Genomic DNA, 24,127 nt, shown 5'->3' on the forward strand with positions numbered 1-24,127 from the left:
CTGTATACGTGTATGTGTGTATGTGTATGTATGTGTGTGTGTTATCTATTAATGGATGTGGTGCCTTGTTTTAATGAGGCTGCCTCGATAGCCCAGAGGATGCTCGCTCGGTGACAGCGGCACTCTGGTGAAGAGACTATTTACATAATACTGTGTGCACACAGGCATCTCTGTGCGCTGCACTGAAGAAAAGAAGCCATGGAGAAAAAAAAGGGAATTTTGTGTGAGCATCATTCTGTGCAGTCTTCCTCACACATAAAAAGCTCTCCTTATTGTTATTCCACATTTTTGTACATGCCAGGGCTCTCTCCATCTCTTTTTCACTCTTGCTGCTGGCTTGTCTCATGATGCGTGCACTTCCTGAATTTTGATTTTAAAAAGCACCTTGACCACTTCTCACTGCTCTTTTCTTTTTACTCTGGAAAATGAGCAGGATCAGGAGTTTTACATTCTGCCTAAGCACCAGTGTGAACTAATTCTTTGAAAGCAAATGATTCTGGCAAAAAATGCAGGCATGGCCAACAAAAAATTTGGGAATCTATTGGTCGGAGATAATTAAGAAGAAATAAATATATACAGATTTTGGGGGGATTTTTCAGTTGATGGGCTCAGTGAACTTGTATTGTAGGACACCAATGTGCTACAATATAAAACAACAACTTTGGGACGGGTACAGCTGTACATTTACCATTACTACACAAAACGCTGATATTTCTGAATGACTTAACGTAAAAAGTTAAACACACTACAAAAAGACCAATCCAAAATGATTATAGTTGGTTTAATCACTTTCAGTAGTCTACACGCGCCTCTGCGGTGCACACAGCAGAGCAGCAGCATGTGTCTGTGGCTGCTGGAGCTTCTCATTAACTGCTATTCAAAGTAAATGGCTCTGTTTTAGTCCCATTTTTACCTTTCTGCTTTGCTTTTCCCAATCCCACCTCTCGCTTCGCCTCACGCCATCACTGTTACTGTACAGTCTAATTAGCTTCTCACACGAAAAAATCAAAATAATACAGCTGGGTTCTATGCAACACACAGCAGCAAGTGTAATTTGTTACTGCAATTGTAACGCATGAACAGTTATAGGTGGAAAACAAGGGTGAACTATGGCGGACTTATACTGCACACTTTTCTTTTTTTTTTGCACCTATAACTGCCTTGCTAATTAGTAATGACTTCAAGAGCCTTGGCGGTATTGCTCTTCAAACTCAAGAGCCTTGCTAAATGGCACCTCAACAGTAGGTTAAGGGTGGGAGAGTTGTCTGTTCACTTCCTCCATGGAGACAACATAAAGGAAAGGGAGAGGGATGTATTCGTCCTTTAATCCACACACTTGTTTGGCCTTGAGCGTCTCCTAAGCTGGTATCTGGCTGGAGGGCCCCTGGATGGGTGCTTGGCATACAGATGCAGGCTGGAGCATGCACATAACGGAGCTTTGGAGAGGCAGACTGTTGAGAAAGAGGTGTGAAAGAGCAGTAGAGATGGCCGTGACCAGAGTGCTCCTGAGTGAAAGGCATTCGAGACAGAGATGTATCAGCTCGGCAGTTGGATCAGGCGCCCTTAGCTTTGTGGAGTCATAGAGTAAGTAGATAAGAGGGCTGAGGTGATGGTTGACCCCATCACCTCCTGCGCTGTTTGACGATAAACAATCATCATTTGTGCCTCAGGGTGAGTGGAGACAACACTAAGAAGACAGACCTTTTAACCCTTTATCCGCTTATGATAGCAAAGAAATAAAAAGGTGAAAATTCTGATTGATGCTAAATAATGTCATTATTGCTAAAAAAATAGTTAAAGAATTATTGAATGTACCTAAAGCAACATCATGTAACTTTCTGGAAATGGAATAGTACCTGCATAATTCTATTGGAATAGAAAGTTACAACAAATTTTGACCATTCTTGGAAATAAATATCTTAATATCAGTCTATCTATGACCATGGAATATTATAGCCAAAATATTTCCATTGAGACAAGCAGATGGAGATCCACCCCAGGCCACAAGTCTGGTCTGTGGAGATGCAAGCCTGCTCACAGTAAAGACACATGTAATTCTAGAGTTTTCAGTGCAAAAAATAAAAACAAAAACCAACATGCTTTTAGTATAGTCTGTTTTTTTGCTGAAGCTTTAAGTGTTTTAGCAATTTGGTGTTGGGTTTAAAACTTCAATAAATGTGTAGTAAAAAATAAAAAAATTAATCATATATTAAATTCTCTGAATATTTCAAGAAGCTAGGGCCCTGAAGAAATAATTTACAGCATTGGAGTCTATTGAACACGGTGCTCAGCGGTCTTCAATTATTAGTTAAATGAATTTTTTGACACATCATAAAAACAATTAATACATGGCACCTTTCCTAGACTGTTCCACGCTCCTAATTTATGCAAACAACCACATGCTGAAAAAAATAATGAAAGCTCCGTATGATGCCAATATCGGCCATATTAATGAAGCAGACCTGACAAGAGCATATTTTATTCGTTCAACATGAAAACAAAAAACAGGATGCCATTTACAAGGCGAGCTGTCATTCCAACTTAATGACTGTCCTCTGCTGCCGCCCCAGAAGCCAGGGTTACTTATCAAGCACCAGCCAGCCAAACAGCCAGCATTAGAGCACATTGTACTTAGTAAGGTACAGCAATCTGTCTCCCTCACTCCTGTCCCTCGTCTCCGGCTCGCTCGCCCCTCTGCCAGTGCCTCTCCTCCACAGTAATCAACGCAGGCTTATGTAACTCTCCCTACCTGCGCTTATCTGCAGCTAGCACACACAGACGGGCACATTGGCTGCCTTACTAATAACATGGGGAGGGGGTAGGGTCTGAAGTGAAGGAAAGAGAAGAGTGGAGGAGTAGAGAAGGAAAGGACAAAGCCAGAGTGGAGGATGTTAGGAGGGAGGATGATGAAAGCAAACTAGGAGCTATTCTGGTGTGCCCCTGCCCCGAACAAAGCACCTCTTTCTTTTGCACTAAAAGTCACTATCATTTCGCCAAACACGAGTGAGAAGAAGTCAGCTTAGCAAGGTGAGGGAACTGACTGCAGGCTATTACACCATCTGGTATATGGGATTCACACAATGCATCGCAGAGTTGTTGTTGGCAGTGCTGAATCAAAAACTTTGTAAAATAAGAGAAATATTTAAGCTAGGTATGCACAAAAGATGACTTCCTCCTTATGATAAGCCCTGGGGCAGACGGAAAAAAGTGAGGCTGCTGATACGTGCCCCCAATGCCCTATCTGATCTTCATTCACACACCTCATTCATACAAGAATGTCTAAAAAAAAATAGTTTAAAGTACCACACCTTAATATCATTGTTTTTATTTGTGTGTTTTCTATACACAGCTGATGCCCAATGTATCCATCACCAGTTGTATTTATTTATTTTTTCTTTTGTTAATTTAAAGGTGCACCTGCTTATCTCCATGGATATATGGAGCGTGTTATTTCTTTGTCTGGAATGTTCCATGGTATGACATTAAACATATCCATATTTAATTTTGGGTGTTCCTATTGCTCAAAAATACAATAGTTTCTTCAGTGAATAGAGGCAATTCTCCACACATCTGAAATTAATGTAGTGTAGTGCTGTAACCTGCTTGTATCCCTCATGATAGGTTTAATCTATACTGTGGAACATTCTAGACAAAGCAATAACATTTCCATGGAGACAAGCAGGTGCTGAACCCTCCGCTAGAAATGTTATGCAGTGAATCTTTAATGTCAAAACATAATTATGCTTTGCTTTGGCCATTCTTTCTCATTGCATTTCTCAGTTTTTTTCCATTCTATTGTGCAGACCTACTTTATCATCTCCCATGCAGCAGTAACCACGCGTAATTCACTTAAATCTCCTTTGCTTTATGTATTTTGGAGGATCATTTATAGCTGCCAACTGTACACGCTGACTCCACTCCCTTTCATAGCAGCGCAAAGGCAAAATGAAAACACTCTCTTTGTGCCATTTGCTAATTAAAGAGACTTGAACAAAGCTGAAAAGAGCCATGTCCTTGTTTTAAGGAACATTAGTGTGCGTGGCTACATATGGCATTTGAAACGACGATGAGAGGAGAGTGGAGGAGACTTTGAAGAGCGCTAGGTGCCCTGTGCTTTAGCCTCTGTCAAAGCCCAGATCCAACCATCTGTCTGCTATATTTGTGTGTGGGTGAGTGTTTGGATGTGCATATCTCTAGCAACTAAAAGATTACAGCTATAGAAGTGGCGAGACAGGAGATGATAGCACAAGCCAAGGCTGCGGTCACCTCTCCTCTAGTCTTACCTTGACCGTTCTTACAAATGAGATTCACTACAGCTATGAAGGGAAGCGTTTATTATTCAAGCCAGCAGACGGAGGGAACTGTATAGAGAGAAAAAAGGGGAACTCATTTGAGGGAAAAGTCAGTGTTGTTGAAATTCATGAGCTCACCGTGCTTACATTAATGATTTGGTGGAACTAAAACTCAGGGCAGGAGCCATGCAGTGAATTGAGGAGTCTTGAGTGTCCACCACGGTAAGAAGAGAGGTGTTTTTCTGACCTTGGAGTTGATATGGCTTTGATGTTTCCAAGCCCAAGATAACACAGACCAAAGGTTTAAAGCAGAAAATATAAGTGTTATCGTGCTATAACATGTTTTGTTAACAATGTAATTAGGGTTCTCAAAAGTATCAATATCTACAGTTTATACTAAGCGATAATAATACTAGCTTCAAAACTAGAATCATTTGAGAAAGAATTGATACTTAAAAAAAAGCAGAAAATTTTACATTTTCTGAAGAGCTGGTCTCGATTCATATCAGAGCTGGAATAAATCCACAAGGTAATATTAAATAATATCAAATCTTTCCCTTAGTATTGAAATTGATTTAGAAATTTTAGCATCATGACAACATCTGTACTTTTACACGTACCATATGGAAGTACTAGAGCTAGAATTTTACTCTTGTCAGCCATGTTTTACAGTCAACCTGTGTGGTACACATCAAATATTGCTTTGTCTAAAACTGAAGTATATTTTGTTTTTCAATTAACTTTCATAACTTGCTATTCTACTGAGAGCTCTACAGCTTGTACCTAGTAAAATGAAATATTTTTTGCCTAAATTGTTGAAGTCCCTACAGTCTTCTGCACACATCAGGCCAAATGTGTGTTTAATCAGATACTTTTAAATTGAAAAGCTTGTGTGCACACATGAGATTAGTGGCTTACAGCTTCCCAGGGACTAGTCTTTTTACTCACACAGCCAATTTCCTACATCTAAAAATACAGGCAACAACAGCTGCTTGTTTTGTGACGTCCTTACCAAATGATCTGGCAAACGTAGAGTTTGGAGCTATGATTGCAATGGTAATGCACAATTGGGATGAGTAATGCAGTGTGGTAGTTACTTTCTTATGGGATAGTAAAACAGAATTTAAGTGTTTTATTTTTCTTGACTTTGCTGTAATACTTTTTCACAGTTTGAGTCTTGACATTCTCATCGGTGAAAAAAAAAATCCTGGATGAAAAAATCTTGTCACCTGGTCTCACCTGGTGGATTAATATGTAGTAATTATCCCAGGGGAAGCTTTTACCTATGTGTGGAACTGTACATAATGTCAATTGCGTTAGCTGGATTTCAGTGTAATACAACTCCTGACATTTCTATCCACAGTTATATGACGCATTAAAGAGTTACCATGAGAACCTTCCCTGCTGTGTTCTTCCATCCCACATGAAGGAAACGCAGCCTCAGCGTTTTCACAGCAGCCATCCTTACACTCACTAAGCTGCAATTAAATTTGCACACAGAGCAGCGCTGGCACCAGACCAGAGAGTGGATCCAAGATATTTGCACGTATTGATCGCTCAACTATTGACCTTTATTCAGAGACAGGGGTGGGAGGTAATAGCAGGAATAGCTAGCTGAAAATTCAAAGCACATTTGGGATATTATCTATTTAAACTAAAGTCTTCCCTAGTGGTAGATGAAGAAGTGTGGAATATTAAGCGCTCTGTTGCACATGTAAATAAGAAAGGAAGTTCAGCATTTTGTTTTTTGCTTACATTCTGCACGTTATCTAGAAATTCTTCACAACTGAAATTTGTCCAAGGTTACTAACTGGATAGCATACTGATGGATGAATGTAAAGTGATCCCAAAATCAAAATATGGACATTTTGCAACAGACTAGTCCATATTGTTGAAACTGAATCACGGCTCAGTCTGGCGTCCAGCTTGGCAGCACTACAAGGTTCAAAACATTATGCCCCAGAGGTTTTTTGTTCGATTTATTCCGGGACACCATGAAGCCAGTTATTAGTATCATTTATAACTGCCTGCATATTCTCTCATGCTGGTAGTGCAATGATGATGTGCACTGAGATGTAGATGTTTACAGCTGCTAATAAGCCTGTTCTTGATGGCCACTTTAACATATAAGAACCATGTTTACCAATAAAAACAAACACTGAACTTTAATTGCTTATTTTGTTAATTCACCTAAAAGGGAAGAAAATAATTCAATTACAGGACTGAGTCGCCCACACAGACAACAGTCTAAACAAGAGAGCTAAACACTCAAATGGGCAAATTTTATTTTTTATAACCTAAATGAAAAAATATCTGTCAGCAGCAACCACTTACAAAACCATTCCTGTTTTGTTATCTCATGTTGCCTCTCGGGTGTCCATGTTGATTTCAATTACGCCGAAACTGCTGAAACTGGTCATCAAGTCACAAGTATTCAAATGAGCAGATCAGTGTTCAGATAACTTGGTGCCAGACTCTGATTAAGAAGTTGTAATCCTTAAAATAAAAATTCTGTAGTATTTGGATTCAAAACATAGCTACCACATACAATCGGATTTATTCAGAAGGAATAGAGAGTACAGAGAATGGAGTGTTTCCTTTGTCAAGTTGAGTCTTCGGGACAATTTGGCACTTCTGGGGGGGATTTTGGCTTGATTTATGCTAACAGCTGAGTTTTTCTTGTCTTTTTGAGCACCAGAGTGACTGGAGAGAGCATGCTGTTGATGAGGAGGTCGGACACAACAGACTTGGCGTTCCCAATTTAGCCTAGTGGGATCTGGAGACGAGCTTTCCCATCTGCCATTGGTCAGCCAACAACATCAATTACATCAGCAACTTCATGTGGATACTCTTGTCTTTCTACATTGTGTGTGGGATCTTTTCCGATCTCCCCCTGCTTTGTATTGCATCTGAATCAGAGTTGTGTACGTCAATGAATGAATAAATACACAGCAGCGCTAATGAATCACTGATGTCGACAGATTTCTACAATGTCACACCGGCAGCTTGAATTCCATTATTTATGAACACCACTCTAAGAAGCTACTAATAAACACGAACATTTGAACATTTTCTACTTTTGCAATTTCCAGGCACTGACTCCAGCAAAATGGAACTACTGTGTTTAAAGGCTCTATATTAGGCTTAATTGACTCTTGTGAGTTTTAAGTCATGTTATAATGTTGTTGCTCATCAAAATCATACTTGAAGTTGTGTTTCATTCACACGTTTTATTAAGCTTTTATTATTAGACTGTCTACATCTCCAAAGGTCAAAATACTCTGCTCCACTATGTGATGTGATTTAATGGTATTTTTCAAGTTAACAGCTACCTTTTAGCTTTTGTTCAGTAGTTACTAGAAATTCCAGGGCTGAAACAATCAAAATCGTCAAATTATTCTAGTGAAGGTGTACAGAGTTTACCACATCACAAGGTGGAGTGTTTTCTGTTTAAATAAGCAAGGTTTATGTGTTAAACATGAGCAAATATAACTCCAGGTATGTTTGTGATGAGGAAACAACAGTATAACATAGATCAGAAAATAGCATAATATAGAGTCTTTAATAGACTGAACATTAACCAGGCACTACAATAATACATATATGACCAGCAAGCCCCATACAAATGAGTTATTTGTTTAGTTCACCACTGCTTACAACGTATGATAAATGCTCACCACTGATAATTCCATCTACGTATACTATATCTAACAAAACAACTTTGATGAAAAATAAGCCTAATGCTGCTTGATATAGTGTATTGTACAAACAGTAACAGGTGTCATAATGTAGATATTTACTGCCAATAATTAAAAGATGAGGCACTAATCCTGGTGGTGGTCTTGGCTATTGCAATGCTTTTCAATTTAGTAAACATAGTAACATATTTTTTGCGAGTATAAACACTTAAAAGGCAGTAAAACATAATCAAAATAAGACTAAAAACCATAAATGTAAATCAAATATGAGATGTTTGGTACATTTTCTTTCTCCAAGCAGCTATTTCCAGACAGTGACTGCAGCCTGGCGAGGGGCTGGACAGTGCGGCCGATTCCCTGGGCTCTGCATTACTTATTGAACCAGGGCTTTGTGGAGCACACAGCACAAATCTATCTCTGTCTCTCCGTGGGCCTCTGCTCTCTTCCCTTGTTCTGTACTTACACTTTTGCAATCACAGGAGAGTTTTAATTTGCAGCCCATTTCTCTCCTAATAGCGGTGAGAGTGTGGGAGTGTGTGTTGTGTGCGCTATGGTACAGTTAGAAATATGAGGCTCGCGCACTGCTCTCAGAGTCAGCCATGTTTTTAATCACCACATATTCCAACATCTAATTAATCATTAACATTTCTCCTGCTGATCCTTAACCTCAGGGGTCTGGGGACACCCGCTCAACCTCTCCTCCTCTCCCACATTATCCTCATGGTGAGTATACATACTATTGTGTTGGCATAGACTGAAGACCACCTGAAGACCACCTCTTATGAAACAACTTCATTATGGAGGTTGCTATTATAACTTAAATTAGGAAATAAACACCTTGGGGTAGGTCAGTATCCCTGTGACTATATGTTATGTTGGTGAAATTGTCATATCCTAATTCACTAATAAAAAAAAAAATTCTATGCTCAAACACAAGCGCTGTTCCTCCCTCACTCCTCCTACTGGTCAACTTCTATCCTATCATGCTCTGAGTGAATGACAGATGGATTTAACCAATCACAATGAAGTGTGAACATTCAGTAAAAGAAGATTACTTTATTTATCTCTTGAAGGCAAAATAAAGCTAGGAGGAAGTCTACATGACATACATAACATCAAAATTACTATCTGGTTTTAAAAAAATTGCTATATTAATTTTTTTGAATCGCTCATCACTACTTCAAACCCTGAAAATGCAAATCCCTATAACACACCTGGGTTTGAATAATAACATTGCCCACAGTGAGAGTTGCTGTGGCCACACTTGTGAGACCTGCCGTGCACTTTGAATGATCCATTGTGAGTGGAGCCGAGTCGAATGCATGAGGGCTGTGGCTGCTGCGACCGCTGCAGCATGTGTTGTTATGTTTTATTCATTGCATGTGGCCAGAGCACAGAGTGTGAGACGAGCGTGTGTTTGTGCTCAGAACAGTGTGTTTTGGATGGCTTTGCTGAGAGTTGGGTTGCCATGTTGCTTGGTCAGGAGTCTCCTGGGTGGCCATCGAATGGTGGTATATGACACATCTGCTAGTGCAAACAGGCTGGAGACATGCAAGCACACTGTATATGAGTGCTGATGAGGGCAAAATCCTATATGTTCCAGTCTTGCCCTGTTCCCTGGCCTTCTGTGCCTCCTCCCTCTTCTCATTTGACTGTCTTCCCACGTCTGAGCTTATCGACGCTTCGGTTAGGGCTTTCTCTTTGTTTTCTCGGCTCCTGCCACCTCGATTCAGCGCCTTTGTCTCCTCTTCTCCTTGGCTCTTACACAGATACCATGCACCTCACTGCCAGCAGTCATTTACTCTGCTTAGGCAAATGAGCGTGCTTTACAGCGGGCATGTGTGTTTCTGCCTCATCAGAACACATTGCACACAACATTGGAGCAGGTTGCAGCCTAGAGGCTCAGACAGCAGCCTGAAATGGATCTAAGAGGCGCGCTGTGGGCTCCTTGAGCAGAACAATGGACTGATGTGACTCAGGCCTGTGTTTTGGATGGAGTGGAAGGTGTAATTGAGCATGTACATTACACAGCTTGTGGCTCTCGTGTAATAATTGTTTTAGTACAGCACCACAGCTTGTGCTCAAGACTACAGTGGTCACTCAAGTCAATAAACACTGGGAGACCTCAATGTGCAAACACATATAGATTATATGTGGAGACACAAGTAAACACGGAGCCATAATTTAACTGAAAGTATTTTGTGTAATTTGAGTACATCAAAAGAAACAATTAGCTCATTTAACAATACCTCATTTAAACAATAGAACGTCTAATTGGTGTTTTATTCAGTCTTGAGTTTAGTATGTGTTGTCAATTAGTAATACTGTGCTGTGTGAGCCAGAACTGTTACAGGAGTGGCGACTATTATAGTCTGAGATTCTGTGTTTCCAGAAGTAGAAAGAAAAGCATTCCAGCAAACAGGGGGAGAAAGTAGGCCCTGACCTGCAGAAAAACATCACAAATAGAGTATACATCAGTGTTGTACCTGATAGTTCATGAACGTGTTCATATTTTGGGCAAACATGAACTGAACGCATTGTATTACTACCTGATGAATGAACTGTGAAAGCGTTCATTCTAGTGTCTGTGAATGGCATGCGCTATCTACTTCGTTCTGTAGGGTGCCAGATTTCTTAAGTGTTCCAGGTGAAAACCTGGCGAAACACACTGAAAAGAGCCCTTAATATATAGCGCAAAAACATTAAATCTGGCAACAACACTAGCCACCAGCGTCGCATCGCCGCATGCGTCGTTGTGTCAAAACTAAAAAGAATATAGAGGGATTATCCATTTGGCACTCTGCTGCGCATGTCTCCATCAGAAAGAGCCGCTGTCCTGTCTGGTATCATGTCAGTGTCTTATAGGATTTCAGCAGATGGTGATATGGTGATAAAACTGTTTTAGTGCACTGACAACAGTGCTAGCTAACTCTACAACTCTACAACTTCATGTTAACCACACAGACAGTGGAGTTTTCTGCACTCGCACTGTGCATCTGCTGTGTTGATAACATATATACAGTCTATGGTTGATAAACAAATAATCTGTCTGTACTGTGGGGTGAAAGCTGCAGCTGCTACTAGTGTGGACTGTATGGACAGCAACAATGGGAAAATGCTGTTCCCTAAATGCTAATGCATCCTGGTTGGATAAGGATTCAAATCTAACAAATAGTTTCATTGTTAAAACTCATAAAATAATTGCTGTCTGTGGTTCTATATTAGCTTTGGCAATGATATTGAAAAATAATAGCTCACAGCAACGTAAAATTTCACAGGAAAAATGTTTTTTACTATGGACAAACTATTAACTATAAACAATTATGAACTATGAACAAACCAGTTCATTTTGAAATGTGTGAACTGAACTTTGAACTAGGGATGGGCATTTGATGAAATTTTCTTAATCAATCGTCGATTATCGATTAATCATTAACGTTTTTATATTAAAATGATCATCATTATTATTACTATCTGCACTACTAATCTGCATAAATAAATTCAACTTTACCACATATAAACCGTAACGACTCTAGAGCCACATCAATCCGTTTGACGTTATAATGTGTTTAATTCAGTTTTGCGCAACTCACAGAAACGAAACTTAAAACCGCATCGCTAATTTGCATAAACAAAGCGAAGATAAAACTACAGCTCTTGTGTCGCTGATGCGGTCAACTTCTGTTGGATTAAAAGACACGACTCAGTGGAATACAGGTTAGTGTGACCAGATTTGCGTTTGTCAAAACCAGGACAGCGTACGGGGGGAGGGAGGTGGGGACTCGTCATCGACATTGCACGACTCTCACCTGGTAAAACTTTTTCCCACTGTGCACATGGACTCACACTTGTCCCGAACGCAACGGAAAGCGTGGAATTTCTTGTACAACTCATCGTTAAACACACATTTGTGCTTCGGCACACTGCAGACTGACCGACTGTTTGTGTTATAAGTATACAGTCTACTATGTAAGCGTAAGCGTGTGTGTGCGTGTATGTGAGTGTTGTGTGTGTGTGCATGTGCAGAGAGAGAGAGGAGACCCTGCCCCATGGATACCTGTGACCTGGTCCACCAGGATGCGGGATGTGATGATGCGTCCGTACTGAGAGAAGAGCTGCTCCAGCTCCTTCTGGGTCATGGTCTTGGGCAGGCCGCTCACATACAGGTTAGCATCACGGATAGAGGCTGAGCTGGGCCGTGCGTAAGACACCTACAACACACACACAGATACAGGAATTTACAAAGAAACAAAGCCTTATAGTTAACTCCTCATTAACATGCCTTACATCATGTGCATGTTTCTAATGTGTCCTTAATTATCCTCATCTCAAAATAGCACAGATCTGTAGCTCTAGAGTCATTTGTGCGAGACTCAGAGAAGACTGGGAACCACAGGTGTGTGACTTAAAGGGAGACTGGGATGAAAGACACCAGAACCATGTCAAAACGTGTAACTCACGTTTGTAACTTTTAGAAACTTTTCTTGATCTGCATTAAAAAGGGACACACAGCTTCTATTGGAGGAAGCCTGCATTAGTCATGACAAGATTAGTAATTTCACTATATTATGTAAGCTATTAAGCTGTGTTATTTCTTTCTTTTTTACCATGGTTTTATTGAATACTTTCTTTCTTTGTGTTCCATTTCATGCCATTAGAGGTAAGTCATTTGTTATGGTTTTATTGCAAAGCTCCTGACAGTAACATACATGCAATCAACACCACACAAATGAAGTAAATTCTAGCCTTGTTGTGTAGCAGTAATCACACAGGAAATGGCTGCTACACCATACCTGAAACACCTGTATAGATGCACCAACACTAGAGAGGACAGGTTTACTATGCTCCCACTTGTTTATATATATATATATATATATATATATATATATATATATATATTCAAAATAAAAACTTAAATCAATCAACATTCCAAGAAGCTCTGAGCAAGGGTGTTTAATTTTTGCATATTTTTTGACTGCACAAGATTATGTTCTAAGACTTAGGCCAGTCCATTGCCTGAACAAATAAAGGCAGCAGGTAAGAACTATGAAGAGCAAGAATTATCCTAGAACAAATACATTGGAAATTGACCTGTCATTTTTAGACACCATTACTAAAGGAGACATATTCTGTATATTCTACTATTATGACCTTTTAACCATATTACAGTAGTGTTCCCTAGTTTACTCAAAGTTGTATTTGAATTGATTTAAACATGTTGGCATTATCCTGTACTATCCTGCATTTAAGATTAGAGTGCTCAGTGGTCAATGGTCCCATTTCTATTACTAAGCCATTTTAGATCAATATTGCATTTTTCAATAAATACATGTAAAACAGTGACATAGTTTTACTAGAAAAAGCATAATATATGTATCTTCTTCAAATGAGTATCTAAACAGAAATATGTCCCTATAAGCATCAGTGTTTGAGGTTTTCCCAAATCCTGCTGTTTTTCCATTTTTCCTCGTTTGGTTGCCTGACTTCCACCCCCCACACTTCTGTCTCTCCTCTCCTCCTTTTCTCTCCTTGTCAGCCAAGTCCAGATGCCTAATCCATCAACACCTCCTCAGCTTCCAGTGCTATTGTGTGTGCGTTGGGGAAAAGTTCTCCAACTGTAAGTGTGAAGATGAAAGTGTTAGTGAGCAGGCGCTGTATAAATGCATCTCTGATTATGTGCATCTGTGTCAGTGAGCTCCTGGCACCCTCCCCCTCTCCTCACACCTCAATATGAAAAAGTATTAGCGTCTAACCCGATAAAATCTGAGGTGTCATAGTGGTAAACCTGCAGCACTTCTACAGACATTACACACAGAAAATATTCCCAAGAGTGTGTGCAGCGTGCAGAGTGTGACCTAAAGTTTAATTTTAGAATGACTGCTTTTAATTGACCTTGTTACCCCTTGGGATGATGGAGGTTGTTGTCAAAAGGAGAGGAGAGAGGAGGTGGTGGTAAGGCGGAAGTGAGGTGTTAAACTGAGAGGTGTGGAGTCTTGTGTCATCATTACAGAACAGTACCTTGCCACAGTATTTAGTATCAATAGGCTCTAGTCACGCTTAAGTCAGAAAACTGGCAGATGTTTGGAAACATGTGGATGACTTCCTTTGTTTTACTTTGTTTACTTTTTCCTAGTAACTCTGACACAATCTGGGTAAACTGAGAAAATGGCTGAGACAATGTAATTGTCGTGTTCCTTTATGTTCAGCAGATCAACAGTTACAACCAGCTGTGACATCGAAGACGCGAAGATGTCCCCCATGAAAAGCTTAGGCAGGTTGTGAAGACCGCTGCTGCAGAATCCGTGGTTTTATCACATACCCAGTGTCGGTAACTACTACACTGGAAGTTGTCATTCACATGTTTCCAAATGTCTACTTGTAAGCATGAATCGAGCCTATTGAATCTATGATTATACATGATACCTGTTTACTGAGTTATGTGTTAACAGTGGTGTACCTTATTCAAGGTAATTTTTGCAACTTTTTTGTAGTTAACTTTAATAGGATTTGTAGGAATATATGCTTTTGAATTTAGGGAGGTTCAATAGCCCACGTGGCCTAACACTGAGATCTGTTTGGTGCATATTTATAATTTCTAATGACAAAAGGGATAATTCTTAAGAATCATAGACACAGCAAATGTCACATGGTAAACATTTTTCTTGAAAGCTGCATTTAGTTCAAATATAGCCATTTCTCATTGTTAGATTATGTAAAAAAAAGTCTTAAAGGTCTTCTGCTGTATATTATATACCTCATAATGCTAACATCTAGCTAAACACTCAAGATAACCATTTCTTTTGGATTGTACGAGGTCAGTAATTCAAAAAAAATATGTAGCATTGGATTATGCAGACGTCCGACAGAGTGTGTTGCTCCCTTAGGGATTCCCCTTTCACAGCTCTTGGCTAATCCCATCCTATTAGATTAGATTAGATCAGATTAAATGAGATGACAGCGCTCTGAATCCTGGATTACCAGCACACAGCAGATTACTGAGGCTACTAGTCATGTTTAAGGCAATAACAGTTTTACAGAGAGTGAGCAGAGCACAGAGATGGGCTGATTTAAAAGAGAAACCTGAAGGCATTCATTTAGACATGTTTGACTCAGATACCCTATCTCTCCCCTCCACCGAGGCTGGGTATTAGTCATGCTATTTAAAAGTAATAAGAGAACTGACTGTTGTGGAAAATGTGCAGTGATGGACAAGTCTCTTCCTTTTCACTCACATGTATTTATACAATTTTACCTTTTCCAATTTGACATTTGCAATTAGCATAACGGCTACATTCAAAGGCCTTATAATGTCTCTTTGAATTACATGGTCTGCATTTCTGAGCATCATGTATGCTAATCCTAACCACCCCGCAGCAGGTTTTCAACAGTTTTCGATTAGATAGACTGAGAAAATACATTTGAAGCTTGTTATGACCTCCAATTGTTTATTTATCCAAAGTATTCATGTTTTATTGTCTGTCTGGTGATTGACAGTGCATGTGGTTAATCTGTTATGCTGTGGGAGATGAGATACCTTGATCGTTTTGGTTTGAAGTCTGAGTCCATTTAACGTGTTGATGGCTTTCTCTGCATCCTTTGGGTCAATGTAATTGACAAAGCCGTAGCCCAGGCTCTGTCCTGAAACAACACAAAGAAAAAAATAAAACATTTTATTAGACGAGAATCAACAGAATAACATTATTTAAATCACAGTCTCAAATTTGTATCTGCCACCTGCTGTTTCAATTCATGTGCAAATTTACTTCACCAACTTCTTCACCCTGGCCACAGAGGTAATTTGTAAGAATATATTGTGTTTTACCAACAATAAATAACAAAAAATAAAACAATATTGTCTTTCAAATAATCCTGTAGAACTATAAAATTCTTACATCCCGGATTGTGCACTATATATTATAATAACAGATATTCCCTGTTGTCCTAAAAATGACAATAAGTTACATTTTCAGTACGAATAAAGATAGTCAAATCATCCTCTAAATTATAGTTAAGATATAGCAACACTTGTCGGTCCAGTGTCTTTGAGCTTGATGCTAACTCAACCACAACAAAGTGTTTCCAGTAGAGCTCCATCCAACAGACACACCCCTGTGAGCTGATGTGTCCAGCCCCCAGGGTCCCCAGCCTTTAGAGGGGTCCTAACAGAATGAGTAGCAAGTACCATATTTCCCCCACATACAACAAAATATCTGGTTTTACTCTACATAAAAAACGCTAACCCTGTAGTTTAGATCTGAACAAATATGTTCAAAAATTTGATCTTGCTTTAATTTTGCAATTCATATTTCAGTCTTTTTATCAGTTCTTCTGGACATGTTTAAATGTGAACTTGAATAGAATCCTCTTACAAAACATAAATCACAAATTCTGTCAGAGAAATCACAATTAGATATATGTTCACTCTAATACAACCCGACAGCCGTAAGTCAGACACAAAGTGAATCACGAGTTATGAATCACACTTTTAGGGAAAAAGGAAATGTAGGATTTCAGACCACACAGACAGTACCAGTGGGAGTCGTAGCCCTAACTTCAAACAGCTGATGCACTCTGGATTTACCCTGGATTATCAGGCACTTCCTATTGTTAATTAAAAACCTGACGTTGCAGAGAAGACTGCTATTTTTAACTACCCGTCTTTGTTCTTTACTGCTCTTCTCCTCTAACTCCACTTTGACACCAGGGGGTAAGTCAGGACGTTTAAATATAACAACACACACTTTTCAGAATGTTTCTTGTTGTCAGGAGTTAAGGAAAAGTGAAGACCACAACAGAGCAAAGGCACTTGGAGACAATGTTCAGATGAGTACAATGACATATTTAAAACAGTGAGCTGAAACCATATTCTAATACAGTAAAAACCTACAATCATCATTTATAGATTTTATAGAATTATCACTGACAATGTCTGTGTTTAATCCCTCAGTTGTCCAGGTAGGGCCCCAGCTGAATTCTGTCAACTGGACAAAAGACCGAAATTAACAAGCTATTATTATATATATATATATATATATATATATATATATATATATATATATAGTAATACTCACTTATGTGGTTTTATTAGGGTTTGATGCTGAATGGACATTGTTTGTTAAAAAAAAACACAAAAAAAAACCCTAGGCTTATGTATTAAAAGTAGATGTTAAGACATTCCTTATAATTTATCACTGCATTTTGACATTCAAGGACACTTTGAAAAGGATTACATTGAATGACCATGAGTGCTGTTTTAAATGTTCAAATTTTAACTTTTATTACCATTATGTCTAAATTTCCAAACTGGACTATGCAATAAAGACACAGAAGGTTAGCTGTAAGCAATGAGTTAAGGGAATCGCTGATCTCTGTATGGACTGGCTTATGTTAATGCTGCAGCGACATTAGCATTCTGGGCCAAATAGGGCCAAAGGCAGCAGTGTCTGACAGAGAAGGCGTCCCCAGAGCAGGTCGATTATCTGCTGTAAATGTCTATGTGCATGTGTGGGTGCCACTCGAGCGGGCATAAAAACATGAGTCAGCACTGAACTACAACCTCAACATAATGTATTTCAGGGCACTTATGGCCGTAAATGTAAATGATGTGTTTATGTACAACGCTCACACCAGCACATTTGAATATAGTGGAAATGTGACTTGATTTTAGTAGTGTATTCAGATGTAAAGAGATGCTTGGCATGCTAATTCCAATCAAGGAAGGCCACGGTGTCCAAAAAAAGCATTTGATGCAAATCCTACAATAAAATTACAATAAAAACATACATTGTAATTTGATGTGTATGGAAGAAAAATTTAAGGAGCACTATTCAACTTTTCTACTGTAGGGTTTACCATCTGCTTGTCTCCTTAGAGATGTTATTGCTTTGCCTGGAACATTCCACAGTATGACATTAACCATACATCACTCATTTAATTACAAATGTTTATATTGTTCAAAAAATGTAATCTTCTGTGAATGGGGACGCCTTTCCACAAATCTGACCTGTAAGTTGGCTTGGCATAGTTCCACCTGCTTTTGTCCATTGAAGTTTAATGCTATAGTGAGGAATATTCCATGCAAAGCAGTAACATCTCCATGTAGAAAAGCAGGTGGCCTACAACAATAATGTTACGTAATACACCTTTAAAGAAGACAAACCGCACAATGTAATGTGTCTGTATAGGCTCAGTAGACAACAGTATCCACAATTATTAGCTTTCCCTTTGGCTAGCAGCCTTGTATTGACTCCTTTTGGCAGGGCCTAGCGTCTACAGGGTTTGATGATTGAGGACTAGACTGAGATCTTGGCATTGGTCCCTAGGTGAGACATCTGCCTTCAGCATCAGGGGAGCTCCACGTGGGCCTTTCCTCCCACCTCTTCCAGCATACCATTGAGCCAAACACTGTGGGGAGTCACCGGGAACCTGTCCTACCTCCTCCCATTCACATGCTGTATACCACGCCAACGCACCATACTGCCAGATGCAAACACAGGCACGGTAAACATGCAATAACTCAATCACTGAACCACACACAAACAAAAACAGGAGTAAAAGTGGAGCTTACAGAGGTGGCAGTGCTGTATTCACTGTGTTATTATGTAGGAGGTTCTATAAAAAATGCACTGAAAACTGAAGAAAATTGATACACTATGTTACTAAAATTGTGAGAAATAAAAATGTGTTGTTTAAACACTTAAAACCATGAAAATATTTAAATACACAAACTTAATGGTTTGGTCTTTTTTAAAGCTTAAGTGTGTTTTTATAGATTAATTTGGGATACAGTGCTGAAAATAGGTTTAAAGATATGATTAGCTATTTACAAGGCTGCTAAAAGAAAGAAAAAAACACACAATACAGCATCTGGGTCAACACAAGAGCCATTAAAACAAATGATAAATAGAGTCTAATGAGGTTGTAGCTGACAGAAAACTATCCTTGTGCTGATCAATTAGCCTAATGGATACATTAACTTACATATATATAATGACAATTAAAACCGAGAACTTAAATGATGCATTGCTCTCCATAATGATCTTTTAATGAGGTTAGATATTCATTTGCCTTTGAATCCTTTGGCAGCTTGTAGAGACAGTGTTCACACAGCATTCATAACTGCACCAAGACGCTTTGAAGATAGACTTAATAAAATAATAGGCCTTCTGCGAGAAATGGCCCGTTTGGGAATTGTAGGAAAAGTGTGCTCCGCAAATATCAAAAGATGTAGCGTTTTGTTCTGTTGAATATCTAAAGCGATGGGGGGTCACTAGCCTGTGTAGTTTTAGTGCTTGTCCCAAAGATGGACGGATTGAGTCAAGAAAGGATATCTAGTTTAGAAATAAATGTCTCCTGTGAAGAAAGCAAAAGCTCATAATCATTTAAATTCATTTCTATGTCTTGAAGTCTGAGTCTGTTGTTTGAGAACATATTGTTGCTATTCCTAGTGCGTGGTTCGCACTAGCCTTGTTTTTGGCATGTGAGGTGTTATGACTAAGCCACTGTTTGTTTCCTATGGAGCAGCGGATTGCCCACTGTGTGAGGAGAGCCTACGTCATGAGGGGGTCCTGCCTGCTGCTTCCACTCTACGTCATTCATATCTAAACAGTACAAGATTTTACAGTATATTGCTAACTATTGTTATTTAGTGTATATGCTTTGTGTGCTGTGAAAAGCCCATATGGCCACAGTATGTACGTCATTATAGTGAATGATTGTACAAAGAGACCTGCACTAGAGACATGAAAGCCCCTTGTTCTTTTATCAGGCAAAGCACAGATAGGTACTTTGATCTCACAGGTAGCAAAAACACATTGACCTGACTTTTGTTGTTTACATTGATTGTGTGTATTTGAAAATCCCATTAGGACTGTATTACTATAACATCATTGTGAAATACGTTTCAAACAAACAGAACAAAAGTACCCGCACATTCTCATGAGATCAGAATCGTTTGTGACTAACTTGGACAGATTTCTTCTCCTACTAATGTGCCCTAGAGCAAGACTTCAGCACATTTACACCATTATATTATGTTCATTAATATGATTGCTTTACAATAACTACTTCATCAGTTTGTAGGAAACCTTTACTGTCTAGTTTCTGTAGGAAAATGTGAGAACTTGGGTGCATGAGAAGAGGATATTCAGAGCTATGAGTCAGTGACACTTCCAACGTACCTCTCCTGTTTCCGAGAAAAACTGGCAAACCTGTTGGTCCGACTTAAATTTAGTGACATTTTAAGAATAGGAAATGGCTAGGGAAAATATTTCAATTTGTCAAAATAAATGTGACATAGTGTATGTGTGCTCTTGTGCTGTTCTCATTCTGCCCCTTGCTGCTACTGCTGCTGCACTGACTTCAGGTAGTTCTATTTTTGATGGGCCAACATTTAGAAAGGTGCCCTACTGGCTTCATGTCACAATACACGTCACTTAGACCACACAGAGAGTCAAAAATGTTATAACATGGCAAGAACACTCTTCCACAAGCACTGGGAGTACAGTCAATGTGCATTATGTGTTTGCCCAAATAACAAAATTCATAAACACATGCATCCAGTGCAGCTCCCTCTCCCACTCACTCATTCAGATCATCTCTGTCCTGTGTTGCCAAGGTAGCAGCCACAGTTGCACTCTGGAGGCTCCCACTCTCTGTTCCCAAGGCCTGCTTCATCTAATACTCACACAGTAGCCCACATAAGCCCAGGGACAAGTGCACATCCTCATGTATGGAAACACCCCCTCATGATGGTGGCTGCTGGGCCTTCAGGCCAGTGGACTGCGGCCTACTGTGTGGGCTGCCCCCCTTGTCTGGTGCAGCGGAGAAAATAGACCAGGAGCTAAGAGCATAATATAACATACAACACTGAATATTACCAAAACATAATTACTATGTGTTGTATATTTATTTCTAATAGAGATGTTTAGTGGTGTGTTAATGTTAATGATTTATATAATAGACAGTATTGTTTTGGCAACCTAAACCCAAATACAATCAAACAGCATTAGAAACTAAAAGTATGGTTAAATGGGGATTAACTAAAATCAATAAGCAATAACAGGACAAACAGTTATATTAAAACATCTATAAATCCATCACATATCATGGTAAAGATCACTGGAAGAGTCCATACTATTGAAAAAAATCCGCCCCATTGCTCCATCAGTTTGAAGTCCTGTTGGCTACACAAAGACAAGTTTCTGCTCCCTGCCTCATTCGGCTGCTTGGGCTCAGGTACACCCTTAAGAACAGTAGGTCAGAGGGCGGGTGCGGGCCCGGAGGCATACACTGCCTTCGGAGGTATGGCCCCCATCATTTGGGACGGTCACAGCCTCTGCGCTCTGTGTAAAGGGCATTCACTGTGGAATGGCAAGAAGAATCTAAGGAGAGGTCATTCGGGGTAGAAATCTCTGTGGACATCTTGGGCCATGTAGTGTGTCAGGACATTTGAGACCTGGGACATTGAAACTTTAATGTATGCCCATCTATGTGTGCACTTCTGAGGCTGGCAGCTCTCCTAATACCTGGCACTGCATATGTCAAATCCTTTTTCCATCTCCACCTCTGTCAGCTTTGTTCACGTGCTGTGTTGCCTTCAGTTCAATTCAGGTTCACATAAATGTTAGGAACAAAATGCACCAGACTCACAGTGATTAAAGATGAAAGCTAGGTAAAAGCTTTTTTTTCTTTCAGGTACACTTTTGTGCAAACCTTTAGTGGGGTGTGAAAATGCTTCACTAAACAAACTATTCTTTTTTGGTGTTGTCAAAAAATACATTTTAGCAGCAGTCAGTAATAAACCAAGGATTTTATGAGTTGATTAACCAGATGGATTTCAAAACAGACTGGAAGAAATAAACTTCAATTTGGAGTTTTGGTAATTTAAGAATATTTCCAGTTATTGACATCTTAAAGGATGGTGAAGCATAGTTTATTACTGACTGAACTATATAGAAAACAAGGCCCCGCCCACTTGTCCTTGCAACTCAGGGTTAGATGCATATTTGATGTATGTGGGGCTTGTGGGTTCACTCGATGTTCCCAACCAGCCCAAGCACAACAATGACCTTAATGGCACGTACATGCTGCAGAAGCCCAGGCTTTTAGGCCCAAAGTGGAGAAGACGTAATGTACGAGTGAGGTGTAAAGTTGTCCTTATGAAATACGGAAACTCACATAGGACATTTATATGGTACACAAGCTCCTGTCGAGGCAAAACCACTCCAAGCCTGACATCATGCTCCATCTATTTTTTATAGACCACATCTGCTTGGCTTGCTACCTTGTCACTATGATTTGCATGGCTCTCCCAGATTGCATGAACCAACTGAACACACAGAAGTGACATGAGCTGTCCATACAAATGCCTGTGTCAATATGACTACTCTGTCATAAAGGTCACTTTTATGCTTTTAAATTTAATAATTTGTGAACAACAGAAAAAAGCTGCTTAAATGTGTGTGGGGAACATTCTTACTTAAACAAGCAGGAAAATATTTTCATGCCACAGCATCTAAATCATCTTTCAATGAACCCACCTGAAAATGCAAAGAGCAGGCTTCCAGTAAAAAGAAATTCACAGCCCACCACAATAAATTTGTGTTACTTTACCATTACAAACCTTACAAAAATCTTTTTGCATTACCTCTTTTTCATAGGAAAAACAAATGGCTTCATATCTCCTGATTAAATGCAGCTTATGCTAAAAACATGAACCCAAAAAAATAACCATGACCATTCAATACATTTCTATTTATACATAGCTTATCTATGCCTTTTTTAATAGTATTTGTGCATAACTAAACTATGATAGCTTTTGTGCAGTGTAGCGTGTGTGTGTTCAGTAGATGCTTGACTAAACAAATTGATGTAAAAGGATCTATTTGCAGCATATACAGTCACAAAGCGCTGATGTCCTTGAGAACTCGTCCTGCTTACTGTGCCTGGAATAGAGCAGGCTGGATGTAAAGACACCTACACTATAGGCACTTAATTCCAACAACAAAACTCTGATGATATCTGTGCAAGCGAAAGCAGGGACTGACAGAAGCATTCGCAGGTGAAGGCCCAGGGCTTATGCAAAAGTGTGTGGGCAGCGTCTAGTTGCGTGTGAGAGAGTCTTCAATAAAAGATTAACCTGTGTGTCCCCAGTGTGTTATGAGAGCAGAGCTACATTTAGTTGTGCAACAGCAGGAGGAAGGAAGGCTCTGCTTGTGGGGCAGAGAAGACACCCAGAGGTGGCTGAAGTCAGACTGGGTGACAGACTGCATGCACCCGCTTCACCTTCACGGCGTCATTGGAGCTGACAGGAGCAGGAAGTGGAAGCTCAGACGAGACTCCGGACCTGTCTGTCTCCTTCCATAGAGAGGGGTAGGGGCTCACACCTGTCAGTCAGTATACTCTGGTTAGTCAACGCAATGACGATGAGATGCAAAGACAATACAAAGTACTGTCTCTGCTTCAAATATGTTTGGGTTTTACTTTAAAGTCAAATTACTATTTGTATTGTGTTTACTTTAACTTATCTTCTGTACTCTAGGTTTAAATGAGAGTATTTTGGAAGGTATGGGTGTTCTTGACATTCCCTTGTGAACCAATTAGTTTCGCAGGGAAATTGCACCCATGGGACAGCCAAATGGGTAAACTCCACAGCAGCAAAGTGATAAATGACTTTTGTTTATATTTATATTAACAACCTTTTGCACTGTAACACACCTCATCTAAGAGACTGTATAGAACAGAACAGAGAATCCAAATGCCACCGCCTAAACTGTTAATTTCACTCCTCCGCTGCATAGTTTTCAATCTTAAAGATTAAATAATAAACAATTTAATAATTACAATTATTAATAATCATTGCAGCCCTACAAGGCTAATATTTTACACTGTCTGCACACAGAGTAAAAGATGACTACAAAAATTATATTAGGAGTTCCTAAACTTTTCATACTAGGACCCCCAAAATAACCATGCAACCAACTCCACTATGAGAACAGCTAACAGATTAGTGAAAGAAATGACTGTCTTATCTGTCTATATTTTTTTGCAACGAGTAAAAATTTAAAGCAAATAAAATATTCAATTTCATACATTAGCATTACAAAACTAACCATAGTTTATTCCTGACTAATATTC

The 24,127-nt window shown here is 39.4% G+C and overlaps 1 protein-coding gene across 1 annotated transcript in view; it reads right to left on the minus strand.

The window, feature by feature from the left end:
• The window catches only part of elavl4 (ELAV like neuron-specific RNA binding protein 4), a 60,703-nt gene that overhangs the window by 7,284 nt on the left and 29,292 nt on the right, over positions 1-24,127 (minus strand). The window contains exons 4-5 of the mRNA XM_020924760.2: positions 15,525-15,628; positions 12,048-12,201 (exon numbers count right to left, since the gene is read on the minus strand). Coding sequence (XP_020780419.2) covers positions 12,048-12,201; positions 15,525-15,628 — 258 coding nt within the window. The remainder of the gene's footprint in view (positions 1-12,047; positions 12,202-15,524; positions 15,629-24,127) is intronic.

This window comes from Boleophthalmus pectinirostris, unplaced genomic scaffold (genome assembly GCF_026225935.1).
Source record: "Boleophthalmus pectinirostris isolate CB_2022bp ecotype Guang Dong unplaced genomic scaffold, ASM2622593v1 HiC_scaffold_7, whole genome shotgun sequence".
Lineage (NCBI taxonomy): Eukaryota > Metazoa > Chordata > Actinopteri > Gobiiformes > Gobiidae > Boleophthalmus > Boleophthalmus pectinirostris.